This window comes from Hippoglossus stenolepis, chromosome 6, assembly GCF_022539355.2.
Source record: "Hippoglossus stenolepis isolate QCI-W04-F060 chromosome 6, HSTE1.2, whole genome shotgun sequence".
Lineage (NCBI taxonomy): Eukaryota > Metazoa > Chordata > Actinopteri > Pleuronectiformes > Pleuronectidae > Hippoglossus > Hippoglossus stenolepis.
Genome location: NC_061488.1, coordinates 11732278 through 11745173, shown reverse-complemented (window position 1 = coordinate 11745173; position 12896 = coordinate 11732278). Strand labels below are relative to the sequence as shown.

The following is a 12896-nucleotide window of genomic DNA, read 5'->3' as shown; positions in this document are numbered from 1 at the left end:
CACACACTATAGGAGAACTTCAGGACAAGGTTGGAGAAAATGAAAGAAGCAAAGATATATGTTTTCCTTGCTTATAGCATTAAGTAGGCTCTACGTGTGATCATTGGAAAGGTTTTCATTTAGGTGCCAAGACACTAAACGCTAAAACAGTCACAATTCTTTTATTTTAATTTAACAAAATAATCAATACGATGCCAGAAGACTGTTAAAATATGATATGAATTCGGGAATATCTGATCTCAAAATAAGCAAACAAGAAATAGAATTTGACTCATGCCACATGTGCCAAATTTCTTGACATGTTCTCTGTGCTACAGAACGCAGTTTGGTCAGCACTTGACCAAGCACGAGGTATTGGTTTCATGCTCTCAGCACTGATGAAAGAACACACGAGGTAGAAAAATCACAAAAAAGTTTTCGAACACGTTCTTTGGTCAACCTCACCGATATCTGATCCGACCACTCAGCAGAATTCAGCTAAGTCTTGGTTTGACAAAGGCTGCCCACAGATTTACCCTCAGGGTGTGAATGTGTGTGTAAGTGTGTGGAAATTCGCGGGGGCTTACAGATTGTGTGTGTGGCAGCCTTCACCTGGTTCTTTTACTTCTGAGCCCTGCAGTTCTGTGTGCGTGTTAGAGAGAGAGTCTGCACGGGGTGTTTGAACAGTCCACTGTTTTCTTTGCTAATTCTTGCAGCTGCAGCCTGTGAGGCATGAGCTGATGATGAATGTAAAAGGTTTGCTGGATCACCATTCGGCTGACTCTGAATCCAAGTAAAAACCTGGATCTGAAGAGTAGAGCAAAGCTGAATGACGTTTTGTGACTCATTGAAGTGAGAGAATTATTGATCTTTATAAATAATTGAATTGCTGATCGGAAATGGTAAAAGTTAAATATAACTGGTGCCATATTTATCATATCCACTGTGCAGAGCGATGCCAAACGTCAAGGTTGATATTTGCATCTGTTGGGGGAGAAGGGGATTGGCCGTCTTGGATGCAGCTTCACCTGCAGTGTTTGTCCGGACACAAAAACCCAGGGTTTTACAACCCTGTCAATCTCGCTTCCTCTGCGTCCCTCTCATGTTCTGATCTTTTATGGATATGCTCTGTTGCTTTGTACCTCTTCCAAAGAGGATGTTCCTGCCCCACAGCCAATTTTTATAGCCCTGCTGACCATTTCTGGAGACATGCTGGGATGGCGATGATGATGTTCCAAGAACAGGGAGGAGCACATTTCTTGACATTCACCCCTGTCTAGAATGTTGAGAAAGATCATGTGTGTTGAGTTATGCTAAACACAATATAATTACAGCAACTTATAGCACTTAGAAAAACTGTCTCTAAACACAAACCCAGTTGGTTTGAGATGGAGCGTTTGATGTGGGTCTGCAGCACTTGTTGGTAGCAAAGAGAGGCAAAGGGCTGAGCATGTTGTGACTGGTTGAGTGATAAATTGTTTGATGTTGGGATCTACCTCCCTGCCTGCCCCTCCCTCCCTCACTCTATCTCCCTCCTTTCAAATTCATTTCTATATCCCCCCATCTCCATTTTACTGCAGGCTATTCCAGGCTGCAGTCGCTGCCTTTGAAAGTTTTTTCACTTTTTTTTGCCCTCTTTTGGGTAATCTCTGCTTTCTTACAAAACAAATGTGCTTATGGCAAGAAGTCCAGCTTTTATCTGGTTTTACAAAATGGGAAGGAGAGGAAATATAGTATTACTAGTAACATATATGAGTACGTTTCTGAAGCGCCCTTGAAATTATTATTATGTCTCTCATATCTTCACTCTGTTCTCAACTCTTTAGTATCAACGTGCAAACACAATAATTCTTTTGAACCTCAAATGAGGTAATTAAATTTATTCACAAAGCCGGTCGCAAATCTCACTAGGCTAAACCTCCCTTTGATACACTGCGGCATTAATATTGATAAATTAGATTCAAGTTTAATCGTCCCACCCTCAAGCCGTTTCTAATTCTAAGTAAATCTTATTCTATTGACATCAGATCCCTCTCATTAAGCCTTCATTCAGCACTTTGATTAGTGAATCGGCCCTTAATTCAAATACACAAACCGGCACGCAAGTTTCAGTCAGGCGGAGCACATACTGACTGCGTGCCCATGGAATAATGAGAAGGCAACAGGCACAGAGACTGGTTACTCATCAACCTGATATATCAGAGACATCACCTCTCGTCAAATGTTCAGCTCTAAGATCAAAGATTAAAACTTGGAGCGACCAAGCCCCCAGAAGCCCTTCCTGATAAATACTTAAGAAGGTGACTGTTTTCCGCCCATCATCAATATCAAAGTCTGTGCTGTTCGTACCTCCGGAGATCACATTTCGCCTTTTCCCTTTGACTCTCCTCATAATCAAACGTATAGGATATCTCTGTCATGCTCATCTTATCATTACTTGTAGCCACTACTCACGTCCTCAAATCAGAGCATTTAACGTGGCCTCACAGGAAAATGTGTGCCTAATCTGAGTGTGCGCAGAATACGGGGCTAGCTCCTGTTATCAGCTCAAGTCTGAAATTGCGATAAATCTGTCTCGTCTTCGGCAGTATCCTCCACCTCTGGAATAACCATTCTGCCTGGGCTTTTCCAGCCCTGTGCGAGTGCTATCCAACTATCACACAAATGAAATCCAAATGTAAGAGGAGAGAAGTGGTGAGTGGAGGCCAGTGCTGCCCTGCTTGCCTTCCCCCTTGGTGATAAGATTGTCTGCTGATAGGCCAGGGGAATGACGTAGGTGAGGGTTAAGGGCTTACAATATTGGCTGTTTTGATACTCCAGGTGCACAACACATCTGGGGCTATCTAGGGCAATTAAAACTTTCCCTTTTAGTGTTGCCAACATTGGGTTTTGTCTGCTTGTATCTTATTCTCCCACAAACATGCAGCCACATACACACCCACCCACACACACGTGCTGTTTCAACAAGTCTATATTTTACTCCAGTAATTTCAGAGGTTAACGCCAGGTTAAGTGGTTGACCTGCTGGCTGGACCTCTGAACAGAAGGAGGGATAAAATTTCTATTGATGGACTCAGGGTGACAAAGGTCACACATGCATATGTACTTACAAATACACCGACACATGAACTGCCCCTGCTCTGTTAAAACCTGTTTATTCTCTCCATCTTCTTTGATTCATCGTCGACTCCTATCAACCATCCTGGTCCTGCTGCCACTATGATGTCCTATCACTACCTGAGATAGCATGCCAAAATATGATGCTGTTTCTGCTGTCTCGCTCTTTAATCCATCTTTTTGTTTATTATTTTGAGGCAAGAGGACATGGCGATACATAAGATAATCAACAGTCGGTATGCTTCAGTAAAACCCTGACTGATCAGCTCTGGATAGCAGGGTGGTCTGCACCTTCGTTACCAGCGGAACCCTTCCCACTGTTCTGCCATATACGTTTGAACTGCACTGGCTTCTATTATTTTATCTGTGAATCACTTCAATAAAGCTGAATTATGCAGAGGTGGAATTTTTATCTGTTTAGTCCAGGGGCCAAGAACAATTTTAACCATCCCCAAATCAATTCGAAAGAAAAAACAGTCGGAGCCATGGTTTGACAAGCGCAAGGCGCCTTTCATTAGAATGAGATTGATGTGGAACAACTAGGAGGCTAAGTGTGGAACATTCACTCATACGTACGATCATTTACACACAAGTACACACATAAATACACACACTGATATCATGGAAACACTTAGTCAATGGCAACTGCCGGTGTTCTGTTGATGTCTATCAAGAACGTCTGAACATTTCTTTCCTTTTTCAATATCCATCTTCACTTTCGACATAATTATCCATTTGACAAATGAAGTCTGCAAAAGGAGCATGATTCCACTCTAATGCTCTTTTGGCTTCAATGGTGCAGCTAATAGAGAAAGGCTGGGCTGGCAGTACGACATGCACATCATACCATGGCCTTAACTACAATGTTTGTTTTCTAAAACTCAAAATTACTGGCACTCCTCGTCCCCCCATAGAAAAAGACATTTATTTTTCTTTGGTGCTACCTATATCTTTTTTCCCTGTGTCTGTAAGCAATCACTGCATTTGAGCAGGGACCAAAAGAAGGCACTTAGGGTCTCTGCAGAAAGAGGCTCAGATACATTTTACTGGTGTCAGGACCTCAGCAAGGCCTATTGAAACCGTTACCTCTGGAAAAGTAGCTATTGAAATGCTCCCTGGTGAGCGCCTTGTGCAATAGCAGAAACAGAAATGGTATTGAAGTAGCAGACCTATTGTTCTCAGAGGGACAACGGATGGAGAGTATACAGGTTTCTTTATGAGTAAAAAGTCTGATCTAAGTCTTGAACCATGAATGACTATTAGAATTTGTGAGGTCAACGTGCAGCAGTAATGACAAATCAACCCTCTGTCAACTGCATCTTTTATTTCCAAGGATATATTGAGACATCATGTGGTGCAGTCGAAGTCTGTTTGACTGTGGTTCAAGCAGCATAACTAAAAGCCACCATAATAGCTTGGATAACAATCAGTCCATTTTTCTATTCTAGCATGCCGATGTGGGTCTACATCCATGTGTGTGTGTTTTTATGTTTTGTGTTATGAGCTCTATAAGAGTTCTAAACTGGGCTGAGTGTGAGATTTGGCAGGCGCAGGTGGGGTTATGTGGTCTGCCACTGCACAGTAATAAGGCTGAGACATGTTGACATGAGTATCACATGTCAGAGGGAGTTTGCTGGGAGCCCTCGTCCATTACCATCTGGATGATAGTGGTTTGGAAAAGGCAGACCGTGCTCTCAATCAATATTTCAGTATCCTGGCACTAATGGAAAAACTCAGCCGGAGGCAGGCTGCTTAGCATAAAGCTGAAATGTCAGGCAAATGTCACCTGTAGAGCGACGGCGCGAGGAAGAGGATGCCAGTGAGTAACGTTTAACTATGTGTGTGTGTGTGTGTGTGTGTGTGTGTGTGTGTGTGTGTGTGTTTTAATAAAAGTGGGTGGTCTCGAGCTGTGAAGACCAAATCTGTGTTTAAACTGTGCTTCCAGCTCGTGACCTTGAGAGTTACTCCGCTGGACTGAATGTTATTTATTTGGACATCTTATACACACTCACAAATGACCATTAGGTGCTGTGTTTGATAAACAAACTGATTGGATTGCTTGTGTGAACGTGTGTGGTTTTTCTCCCTTCGCTGTCCTCAAGGCCCCTTCAGAACGAGACCAATTTACCTCAAGGACATGGAAAATAGCACAAGCGTTGGCAACTGCGCACACATGAGCCCCCGCACACATACACAGCGTACACCTTACACGCACACATAAACACACTCACGTACGCACAAGCAAACATACGTCCACGCTGCACTTGTTGACCCAGTCTCAGTCTCATTCAATTCAGTCTTTACTCACTCATCAGAGCTCCCAGCATTGGTTAATGTTTCAGGGTGTGCTCTGGGCCAATAGCAACCACACTGAATGGAATAGAATATTGTTATTTGCATACTGCCCCTACAGTAACCCCGCAGCAAGAACTGAAGGATGAAGTCATATCACAGCTCAATCCAAAAGCACAGAATAAAGCAGAAAGCAAAAGTTATCTTGTGAGACTTGTAAATTTTTTTGTGTGTGCATGTGCTTATATTTCATTTTCCTCTTTTATATTTTGCTCTCTCTCATTTTGATCTACGTGTTTCTCTCCTAGGCGTATCTCAGGGAACCAGCTGAGGTATATCTCAGGCCACGCTCTCCAGGGTCTCCACAACCTCAAAGTTCTGTAAGTAACCTCTTCCTCCTCTCTCTCTCTCTCTCTCTCTCTCTCTCTCTCTCTCTCTCTCCCTCCCCATCCCACTCTGGTGGTTCAATCCTCATCATCCCAGGTGGGTTGTTCCACTCCAGCATTTTTGGGGAGGAAAGGGGGGTAAAGCTGTGCTCCTGCCTTAAAATAAAACACACAGGCCACGCATCATTAACTGCAGTTAAAGTTTATGGGCTGGGAGAGACCTGCCCTGCTTGCAGCTCCTTCATTCCCAAACAAGCTCTGTTTCAGTTGCAATTACACACACTCACAGGTGTAATGCAGGGACCCCCCAGTCACACCACCCACTGAGATTACAGCAAGTGACAAACAAATTAACCAAAGAAAAAGCCACACAAGCCCGTCCTCTTAACACCCCATTTCTCATATTGTGTTCATGGCCTTATAATCCACAACCACCAGCTGTTAGTGCCGCTGTGAAGTATTAAATCAAAAAGAAGTGCGAGGCAACCATAAAAACCATAGCACCTTCTGACCTGTGAGTGCAGCATCTAATGAGTTGTGGTCGTACTTCCAGTGGGTGCAAGACACGAGTATTAAGGAGGTTTTCACGAGCCTTGGCAACCGACGTCAATCCCTTTTGGAGCATGGCTGAGAACAGTTTGAGGAGCCCTGCCGCAGGAAATAAACCCAGCTAGAGAACTGCGGTTTGTAATTTGAGGGAATCAGCGGGGATTACCAGGCGCACAAGTCGATCCTCTTTCACCTTGTGTTGTGAAACTCACCACGACAGAAAGATTGAAGCAGCCGTGAATCCTGGGCTATTAAGTCATTATTGCGGATGGACACATACATCCTGAAATCATAATACATGTCTGCGAGCATTCATGCCTCACACAGAAACACCCAGGAAAGCTTTGGACAGTCCATTTGTCTTCAGAGCAGCTGAGCTATTGGTTTCCTTTCTCAATATATTTCTAAAGTCAGAACAAATGGACTGCTGACCTTGTGTAGGGTAACCGCAAGGTCCCCGCCCATACACACACACACACACACACACACACACACACACACACACACACACACACACGCACAGAGTAAAAGGTTATGAACCCAGAGTGCATTACAGCGAAGCTCCCCATGGGCAATTTCTTTAAAACAGGAGACTCAATTTGGTGTATTTATCATGGCATCGTGATCCCACTGGAAACATTCCCCTGATCCTCTCGAACCTGAGCAGCATTTTTTTCTTCACTGAAGCAATCATCATATCTTACGCAGAGGGCTGTTGTGAAACACTCTATGTGACACAATGAGTTATGTGAATAAATATTAAAAAGATATGCTTTTTATACCTCGAGACATCCAGAATGGACTGTATTGCCAACTTTTCAACCATCACCTCATGCCAAATAAATGAACGCATAATAAAAATTGTAGAAATTAAAAATCTGACTGGTTCATGGCAGAGGACGGCTCAAGATTGTGTCAACAAGAAAAAAGATGCAGAGCTCTTATCGTATATCCTGTAATCTCAACTGTTTAACTGTTGCTGTGACAAAAGGTTTTACAATTTAAGACTGACTGCGTCACCACGATGCCACGATAAAGGCGATCATGGCGCCGCTGACAGTGACACACCGGAACACTATACGCGATAATGTCAGATGACTGGTCGCTATAAATACATAAAAGAAAAGAGAGAGAAAGACAGAGAAAGAGAGGGAGGGAGGGGAAAGAGAGGGCTATTGTTTGCGCCCCACTTCCTCCCTGCTTTTTGCTCCATTCTTCTGAGAATGACATCAGCAGCCCACCCAAGGAGCGTCTCTCTTTCTTTTCCTCTATCCTTCATTCTCTGCTTCTCTTCAAGCTTTCACTGGCCCTTTCCTTCTTGTGTCAGATTTCCCTCACTATGGAATTATTTGCTCCGCCTGACTTGCCCTGGTGCACACACGTACACTCTATCGCCTACAGACATGCAGTTTTATCTGCAACTCAATTATCTGCATGTGCCTTTCAGAATGCTGCAAAACAACCAGCTGGAGAGTCTTCCAGATGATGCTCCATGGGACCTGCCCAACCTACTGTCCTTGTAAGTCTCTCTCACTCACACGCACAAATACACACACTAATCATGCTACTCTACCGCATCCAGCAGGGAAGGAAACATCCCCTGGCCACCCACCCACACACATCTGAGTTCTAACCGCAGTGCAGGTATAGAGTACCACTGACATACTACAGACCGTACCCCAACGCTGGCTGCAACAGCTCTGCATTCAGCGCTGTGCTGCCTGGCGGTGGGAGTCACAGCCCGAGTGTGTCAGTGCAGTTCCTGGTAGCATCTGGAAGCCATGAGGGAAACAGCAGACACTACAGGCCGGGGAGAGCATCTCCAATGAGCTGTGAAACAACCCCATTTTCCATCAATTCCCCCTCTCTTCCTCCTCCGCTCCTCTCCTCCGTTCTTCTCCCACCACCCACACCGCTATCCCCCTGGCTAATGAGAATGTTTGGTGACTTAATTGTTTCATCTGGTCTTCATGGGGTCAGTGTACATTTGTGTGTGTGTGTGTGTGTGTGTCAGTTTGCATGTGGACCACCTCATCTGTAATTCCTCCTCCCCACCCCCCCCCCCACCCGTCTCTTCCCAACTATGTACCACACACGTACTCCAAATCCCCGCTTTCCAAATTAATAATTCTCTGTAAATGTCCATCAAGCCATTTCAATAATCACACAGACACACTCAAATTGTTGGAGGTGTAACAAGGGGTGTGCACATGTAACTCCGCTACCACCTACAACGTTTCCTTGTCTGGTATTAAGCAGGCCTGCTCTCCCTCAATACAGCCACCGAGCCTGCGCACACACACACACTCACATGCTGTACTCCCAGACAGGCACTGCATCTCAGGCTGTACTTATCTGTGTGTCTTAATTAACAATTTTCTGTTATGATCATGTGCCTGTCTGTCTTTAGGCTGTGTGTGTGTGTGTGTGTGTGTGTGTGAATGTGTGCAATTATGTGTGTGGTCTTCATCTTAATTTCTTCAGATAGAGATGCTCTGAAGTAATGAAAACACACACACACACACGCACGCGCACACACGCACACACACACACACACACACACACACAGCCTGTGAACAGAGACGCACCTTGTCATTACAGTAATGATAAGCCCAGCAGAGAAAGATTACTGGAAAGGCTTTGGAGAGTGAAGCTTGTCGGCGCCTCTCAGTGATATAAAACACACCAGGTAAAAAGAAAGAGAGACAGCATCTGAGTCAGCACAGGGGTTTTAGATTGGTATAAATGTATAAAGGAGGCTTTCAACCCTAATAAATAATGACTTAATCTTGGACAAGAATCCTTTTATCGGCAGAGAACTGAAACTGAGTCAATATTTTTGTCTCACTATTTGGAACAGGCTAATTACAACGACCCAGTGAGAGTTCTGTTGTTTAGTTCTGTGCCATCATAAGCAGACAGATGTGTTTTGGGTCCCAACCCACAAGTTAAGTAGCATAATCACGACTGATGAGTTCCACAAGCCACATTAAATCAACATTACCCTGTGTTTTTTATAGATTTGAATCAATGTTGTGAAACGCGCTTCTCCAAGTTCCCCTGTTGTGTAAAACTTTAGCCATCTGGAGAATTAAACCAGTGGAAGCAGGTCCACAGATCTCCTGGATCGTTCAAGAGAACTTTCTCTTTCAGCCTCTATTTCTCTCTCCTGTAATTGTACCTCAGACTTTGATGTGATGGACAGGAAATAGTTGCTGCTTTATTGGCTTCTGTGGAACATTCCGCGTTCTGTCTGGACCTTCTACAGACCTGGCAGGTCCACCCAAAGGAGCAATTATTATTTTGCCCTGGAGAACAAACCAGAAAGTTGAAGGGTCTTCCGTAGCTTTCATCCTGTGATTTGGGTCAGGGACAAACAATGTCCACAGTTGGAGAGCACATGATGCACAAGGACAAAATCTGTGATCAGGAAGTGGAGAAATGAAATTTTCTCGAAGCTGTTTGTGGTTGCGCATGCAAACGCTCATGTGAATCTATATACGTATGCGGGAGGGTGTTTCTCTGTGTGCTTGTGTGTGAGCGTCTGCCAGTGTATACAGTTGCCTCCTCTGATGGAAAATTTCCCTGGGGAGAAAAGCCCAGAGTTCAGAGTTCAAGTTCAGATTTCACTTTGATGATGCTGTTTGTTTGGCGAAGCCTCTGAGGGGTGAGGAGGCTGAGGAGGAGCTGTACGCTGTAGCGCGGGAATCAAAGAACCTCAGCCGAAGATTGATAAGGGGGGATGTTTGAAAGATGAACAAGAGTTAAGGAGTGAGACGCAGAGGGGTTTGCAGCGGCAGGGAGTGCATCAATGAAGATGTAAGAAACAAAATGTGAGTGTGAGAGGGGGCCGGAGGGAGGAAACGGAGATTAATGAATAAGTGTGAAGGGCCAAAGAAAGAAGAATAGCAGGAGGAAGTGGTCTCAGCTTGTCAACTCTGCCCTGAGGGGATCATTCATCACTTTGGACCATGTGTATGCATGTGTGCATTTACTTGTGGTGTGTGTGTCACAATCCACACGCATTGCCTGTGGGGTGAAGACACAGTGAGGGGGAGACAAAGGTTTGTTAGGTTTTCTATGGTTAAAGAGATAAAAGTGCATGTGTGTCATCAGCTGAAATGTGTATGTGTGTGAGACATGGAAACACCAGGGACTGAGTGCGACAATGAGACTCCAATGGAAAGAGCAAAAGAAGGAGAAACAGCTGAAGACGCATCTTTAACTGTTCCTCCCTTCTTCTGTCTTCCCATTTTCCCAGACGCCGAGGGAAGAAGGCTTTACACAAGATAAATAAGGCAAAGCAGAATAAAACAGGCCTCATCGCAATTGTTCCTACACGTTTGTGTCCGTGTTTTTCTCATCTTACATTTCATACATGTCTGTGCTAGTGACGGTAGACATGGCTTAATTAGCATGGGAATAAATCATAATGAGATCCTTCTAAGAAGCTGCAGCGAGGATGAAAGCAGGAGGATTAAGGATGTGTAATTCTCATAATAACCTTCCTGTAAGCCAAAGTGTTTCAATGCCACAACACACAAGCACTAACACAAGCACAGATACACACGCACATAAGCAAACATACTGTACTTAGGCTTGGTGATTATCTCGCTAATCTCAGTTCCTCTCACCCCGCAGGCGTCTCGATGCTAACCTGTTGTCTGAGGTTCCGGCCGGGACCTTTCGAGGGGTTCGCTCCCTGAGACATCTGTGGTTGGACGACAACTCCCTCACAGAGATCCCCGTCACGGCCCTGGACTCCCTGCCCGCCCTGCAGGCCATGACGCTGGCCCTCAACCAGATCACATATATCCCAGATTATGCATTCACCAATCTCTCCGCCCTTGTTGTACTGTAAGTGGCATCTTGAGTTGTTTACGTGAAACTCTCCTTTGTTGGTTTCTCAGCTTACCAGATAAATGATTTGTTTTGCTGACTTTGAAAAAAACGGGAGCGGTGATGATTGCAGTGTGTGAAATGTTTTTCAAAAAGTTACTCTGATTTTATTAAAAAGGAAAAATGTGTCCGTTTTATAGCCATCTCCATAACAACCAGATCCAGAGCATGGGCGCGAGGTGTTTTGAAGGTCTACACAGTCTAGAGACACTGTGAGTATCTCACACACATGATACACAAATATGTGCTTTTAGAAACCTAGGTCACTATTACAAATTACACATAAGACACACAATCCCACAAACACACACACTCCTACATGCATGCACCATCGAAAGTTCATTTCATAGGCCTAAATGAGTACCTCCACTGTTTCCCCAAAACAGCAACGCAGGCTTTGAGATGATAAAGTATCAACATTCATTTTGTACAGTAGTGTTTACAATAATCACATAACCTTAGCGTTACCCCGATGGATATGAACAACTCCCTGAAATATAACCTCAAAAAGTTAACCAAGCTTCCTGCTGGTTGTTATTGGAGCACTTGTAATTAGTTGTATCTTAATTAATACCAAGTGCAATGAATAATTAAGTGTAGTGCTAAACTAGAGTCGTAAAGATTAATGTCCTGGTAATTTCAGCAGGTTCTTGAATGTACGCCAAATCACAACCATCAAATAAACGGGAATGTGCAAATGAAAAGTTCCTCTTTGATTACCTCCAACAAATGTCAATAGGTTCCTCTGTGTTTTGTGAAAAGTAATTGTTAAGTGGCTCTGAGGTCAAACAGGGCTCAGCGTGGCTAAGGGAGAGTTGTTTGAGCGTACGTGCCGCAGCTTCGATAACTAGATCCTAACCACACACCGATGTGGAAACCGCAGAAAACTGACACGGCCTTATGAAGGAGGTGGCGAAAGAAAGCCAGAGAAATTCAGACAGCGCAACTGTGTCTTCGTGGTGGTCCAATGGAAACACCGTTACTGGCATGCCGCTTAACAACCTGTTGAAGTGCAAGAAAAACTGCGTTCCTTTTTATAAGCATGTGTGTGCGTAAATGCATTTGTTTGCAGCTAAGAAAGTACTTCTGCCTGTGCACTCAGAAGTGTATGGCCAGATTAACACTTAACTTTAAGCAATTATTCTTACAGCGAAATGTGAGGGAATGGTGTGCAAGTCAGAGGGAGCCATGGTAAAGGGATGAAGGGAAACTGGAGAATGAGAAAAAGAGGGATGGAGACCAGAATAGTGTGTGTTAAAGTGTTTGGGCCGTCAGCGGTGGGGAGAGACAGATGATTCAGCGGGATAAGATGACAGGTGTCATTGACGTGGGGATTGCGCTGGTATGAGGGGTTAATCTCTCACAGCGGCCTCGCTTATGAGAAATACGAGAGACCATCTGCATCACAAGCACTCTCCCCAACCCCTAGTGTGTATTATAAAATCATTACTACGAAAAGCCATCCAGAGGACTGCTGGAAAACGAAGCAGCAGCATACGCAAACAGGACGGAGAAGCAGAACCAGACAGACTAACATTTCACAACATCCACAGAAAAACACATGAACCTATCAGGACTTCGTCAAAGGAATTTTTGCTATTTTTAAAAGAATAAAAACAAATCCAGTCGAGAATGCCTTTGTCCGTTTAGGTATCCTTTGTCCTGGATGGCTGA

The 12896-nt window shown here is 44.2% G+C and overlaps 1 protein-coding gene across 2 annotated transcripts in view; it reads left to right on the top strand.

Annotated features, from left to right (window-relative positions):
* Positions 1-12896, top strand: part of LOC118110656 (leucine-rich repeat-containing G-protein coupled receptor 6) — a 37096-nt gene that overhangs the window by 16222 nt on the left and 7978 nt on the right. The window contains exons 1-5 of one of the 2 annotated variants that reach the window (XM_035158596.2): positions 4666-4915; positions 5697-5768; positions 7771-7842; positions 10965-11180; positions 11363-11434. In XM_035158596.2, the coding sequence (XP_035014487.1) occupies positions 7772-7842; positions 10965-11180; positions 11363-11434 (359 nt within the window). In that variant the 5' untranslated portion in view covers positions 4666-4915; positions 5697-5768; position 7771. Of the gene's footprint in view, positions 1-4665; positions 4916-5696; positions 5769-7770; positions 7843-10964; positions 11181-11362; positions 11435-12896 lie in introns of those variants that run through there. The other variant, XM_035158595.1, reaches the window with a different exon arrangement.